This window comes from Penaeus vannamei, chromosome 22 (assembly GCF_042767895.1).
Source record: "Penaeus vannamei isolate JL-2024 chromosome 22, ASM4276789v1, whole genome shotgun sequence".
Lineage (NCBI taxonomy): Eukaryota > Metazoa > Arthropoda > Malacostraca > Decapoda > Penaeidae > Penaeus > Penaeus vannamei.
Window position 1 is genome coordinate 10,419,665 of NC_091570.1, and position 5,000 is coordinate 10,424,664.

The window sequence follows — 5,000 nt, forward strand, 5'->3', positions numbered from 1 at the left end:
AGAGCAATCTCCCAAAATCATTCCAACAAGCTAGGACTCTTAACATGAGGTGATCGGTGATCCAAGACACCCAGGGCCAGTCTGCCATCTGCCGTGTAATAATAACAAAAAAACGAGAAACTCCTGGTTAGTGCATTTTTGCCATATGTGTTATTGTATCTGAGGTATAAAGTAAATATAAGTATCGTGATTACAGATACATGTGCACCATTATTTGTAAATGACTGACAGCACTTTGTGAATGTTTTGTTATGAATAATCCTCAAGCTTACTAAAACAAACTAATAGTGTGGGAGCATGTTTATTTTTGAATATTTTCTTTTTGTAAATTATTGTACCATATCCTGTCCAATCTCAGAAAATGAAAGTTTGGCAACTCACCCCACACACAAGTACTCCAATTCACCAATTCTCTTTTGAGAGAAAAAAAAAATTATGTTGAAGGCAGCAAATTTCAATAATAAAATTAAGAAAAATCGTATACGGATTATAAAAATGCCAACCATATGTACACACAGGTGTAACAGAAAAGAGAATTATAGAATTGAATACTCCAGAGTTCGGGAATTGTCTTTTTTTTTCTTTCCTCGAATGGATACGTTATACTATCATTTATCTAGGTGTCCTTGTCCTTCACTAAGCCTGTGTAATTTCAATACTATAAACCTCAATGCAAATAATTTTTCAAAATGAAACACAAATTTCAGGAAAGATTTGGATACACTTGCATATGAAAATGAACTTGTGCAAAAAAGAGCTATTTATATATCACCACATCAAGTGTATGGTAAAAATAAATTCTTGACAATATCTCTATATTTAAATTTTCAATCTTCTAAAGCAATATTAAATTTAAAAGCTGCAGAATTCAATTCAATGCAGGCAACTCGAAGCAATTCAAGAGGGGCAACTGTTGCATCACAAGTTAATCCGAGTTTGTGCACATACATATTCCATGAATTATTGGAATGACAAGCCTTTAATCAATAAAACATAAATCTAAATTCCAATCATTTCCAAAAAGCATTTATTGGCTTCAGACATACATGGCTGCCTCCCAAAAGCAGAATAATCCCAGACTTCAATTTGTCCCAGCATCAATTAATAAACAAATAATATTCTGACAGAATACATGATGTTAATAATTCAGAAACGAACCCAACTTTGCCACTGAGCATGCTATCACAAGCATGGCCAGCCAAAAGTGCCCAAATATCCCTCCCCAAGACCAGCAATTGCAACAAGGAAGAGAGAATCATCATTAATAACTACAAAAGCCTTGGTCCTTGCGTCCTTCCTGCCTCGCATCAGCTCGACCGCTTCATTAAGACCAAAACTAATTACAACAGCCTCCCTCTTTCTCATTTCAGCATGATCATGAGCTCCCAGCAGGAGGGAGGGCGCCCCCAGACACCTGCCAATTAGGCCTGGTGCTCCTGTGGCAGGACGCCCGTCAACAGTCATGAAAATGGAGCTACAGCTTCGCCACTGCGTCTTTCCTCCCTATTTTCTACTCACCTACGCCAAATTTCTGATTCTTGGTTGGCTTCCACATGTTCAGGTTGCCATGAGAACGACAGTGATCTCAAACACTACCATAGGTATCTGGAAACATGGATACAACGGGTCATCGTGATAACTCCACTAGGCTATACATATTGACTATTTACTTTTGAAGCTTCCTTGGGCGGACGCGAGGGCGGCGCGGCGGCGGCGGAGGGCGTTCCCTCGCCGCGCGCCCGCTTCGAATCCTAGCTCGCCTCCCGCCGGGGAAAAGCCTCCTCCCCGGGGCTTAGGGGCCCTCATAGTGGCCTTTAAAGGTGGTATCTGATGACGAAGATGCCAATGCACGTCCCGGCGAAGTGTCACCTTTGGAGACGGATCGGCTCCCAGGCCCGGGCGCCCACTGCGAACCCGTACTCGCCTTCCGCGGGGAAAGGGGGCTTTCTTTGGGGCTTGAGGACTCTCCTGGTGGGTTTTAAAGGGGGGAATAATGGCGAAGCCATGAGAGATAGTCTTATTTGTGTCACGCTTAAAAGGGCATCGGAAGAAAGCCTCTGAAAACGACAGGGGCGTGGATGACAAGCACTATGAGGTCTGCGTAGGTCTAGGCAGTGGTATTGACAATTTAAAATATTTCTTTGACTGTTATCTGACGGCTTATATACCATATATTTCATGTGTAGTGAAAGGGCATACGGAAGGTCCAGGTTGGTTTGAGCTCCAATTCAGAGAAAACACCTGAATTGCATTGATTTCCCGTATTAAGAATGATGTACGCACCATCTATAGTTTATAACTTCTCGTTACATGCTTATCCTTAATTATATTTTTATGACACATGTTCGCTTCACATTTCTGTGGATGTGCACCAAGTACTTTTCTTTCAGTGCCAACAGCTCAGGCCCATTCCAAGGATTTAATAGTTGCAATTTTCATTATCAGGATTTTAATGCCATAGTTATCGTGCTTACGTTACAATAAAATAGACTGGGAACTAGCTGATGAAACCAATGGACAATACCCGGCAGGAAATCATAGAAAGAATGCAAATAGTATATCTGATTAAAGAAATCGGCGAAGGTGAATCCACTATAAGATAAGGACCTTCCACCCCATGTGTTAAAAAAATGCTATGAACCAGCTATGGTCCAGATACAATATACACATTGAGAAGAAATATTTCCTCTTCACAAATAGTATTTAGTTACTATTTCCAAAGTTCATGACTATTCCAGAATACCCAAGGGTAATATTCAGAAGATTAAGAGACGTGACTTATGAAGAACCAAGGGACCGTTATATAGAGCATTTCACCCAAACATATCGGCTGTTAGCATTCCATCATTTGCGTGGGGAATAAGCAGCCTTATTTTCCTTTCTCAGTTAATGCAGTTTGCTGTTGGACATACAGGTAAATCAGATAGAACTCTGTGAAGTATTTCGACCCAGATTACAGCTGATTTGATACGACACCGTGCGTCGATGTTCAAGGAGAATTAGAATAAATTGATGTTACATTTTCAACAACCAAAGGTATGAACATGAAAATTGACCTGAATAAGAGTATTTGTGGAATTCTAGGATTTACTTTTGAAAGACAATGGTGGACGATGAACACACGAAAGAAAAATAAACCGAAAAATACGGTAATAACAGAGAATCCTGATTTAGCATTTATTTGCTGTGAAAGTGTTAAACAAACCCATATTTTTATAACAATAGGCTAAAATGGATCGGCCACAGAAATAAGACTTCCCTTTGTTTGACTGTCTTCTCCATGTCTTTTGACCCATCTATGAAATACACACACACTCACCCACCCACACACACACACACACACACACACACACACACACACACACACACACACACACACACACACACACACACACATATATATATATATATATATATATATATATATATATATATATATATATATATATATATGTGTGTGTGTGAGTGTGTGTGTGTGTGTGTGTGTGTGTATGTTATGTATGTATTACACACATATATATGTATATACATACATGAACAAATATACACACACTCATGTACATGTATATATATATATATATATATATATATATATATATATATATATATATATATATATATATATATATGTATATATATATATATATGTATGTATGTATGTATGTATACATACATACATATATATATATATATATATATATATATGTGTGTGTGTGTGTGTGTGTGTGTTTGTGTGTTTATGTATATATACATATGTATAATATATATATATATATATATATATATATATATATATATATATATATATATATATATATATATATATGTGTGTGTGTGTGTGTGTGTGTGTGTGTGTGTGTGTGTGTGTGTGTGTGTGTGTGTGTGTGTTTATGTATATATATATATATATATATATATATATATATGTGTGTGTGTGTGTGTGTGTGTGTGTGTGTGTGTATGTATATATACATATGTATAATATATATATATATATATATATATATATATATATATGTGTGTGTGTGTGTGTGTGTGTGTGTGTGTGTGTGTGTGTGTGTGTGTGTGTGTGTGTGTGTGTGTGTGTGTGTGTTTGTGTGTGTGTGTGTTTATGTATATATACATATGTATAATATATATATATATATATATATATATATATATATATATATGTGTGTGTGTGTGTGTGTGTGTGTGTGTGTGTGTGTGTGTCTATAAACATGCATGTATACACACACACGCATATATAGATGGATAGATAGACAGATGAATAGTGCCAGGACACCCCATCCGTTCAGTCCACGAAATCACCGTTTCATGGAAGCTCCATCATTCAGGATTAAAGCACGTCCCCTCATGAGTCAGCAAGGCACAAGGGTCACGGGAGTCTGTGCTATTTGCGTCTGCTAACTCTCAACAAAGGAAATGGAGTAGAGAATAAAATACGATGCCTTATCTAAAGAAAAAATCCGCAGTGTAAGCACAGGGAGAATTGAAACATTTAGAGTTAAGTGGTGCGAATAAGATCATCCGAGAGCAAATTAAGAAGACCGTCATTTCGCAAGTGACAAGTGAGCGCTGAGAGAAATCCTTAGTCATCGCTACATTTTTTTTAGAACTCCATTTACTTCACTAACGTTTACGTGACCTAAAAGGAACTGAGAAACGAAAAATGATATTAGGGGAAAAAATATGATTACTATACTGTAAATTGGCATTTAAAAGGTAGTCACATTTCAATATACTGCAATTAGTATCTGATTAATAAGGACTAAACTACAACCAGACGTCTAACAAGTGATTATCATACTTCGTTTTGACTGTAGATGTGTCCTTTTCTTTTCAGGTTTATCATCATATACGTGCTTTTGCAATTGTGTTCTTATTCGTCAAGTTGGTGTATATCACACGCTGTTTATAAACGTATATACAAAAAGCTATTTGCATATTAAAGGTGCTGCATCACGGTCATTTTCCACTGCACAAGGGATTCCAGAATC

At 37.1% G+C, this 5,000-nt stretch overlaps 1 protein-coding gene across 8 annotated transcripts in view; it reads right to left on the reverse strand.

Annotated features, from left to right (window-relative positions):
* Window positions 1-1,694, reverse strand: part of LOC113808196 (dedicator of cytokinesis protein 3) — a 49,268-nt gene extending 47,574 nt beyond the window's left edge. For all 8 annotated transcript variants that reach the window (XM_070136518.1, XM_070136519.1, XM_070136517.1 and 5 more), the window contains exon 1: window positions 1,519-1,694. In XM_070136518.1, coding sequence (XP_069992619.1) covers window positions 1,519-1,555 — 37 coding nt within the window. In that variant the 5' untranslated portion in view covers window positions 1,556-1,694. The remainder of the gene's footprint in view (window positions 1-1,518) is intronic.
* Between the last annotated feature and the right edge of the window lie 3,306 nt (window positions 1,695-5,000).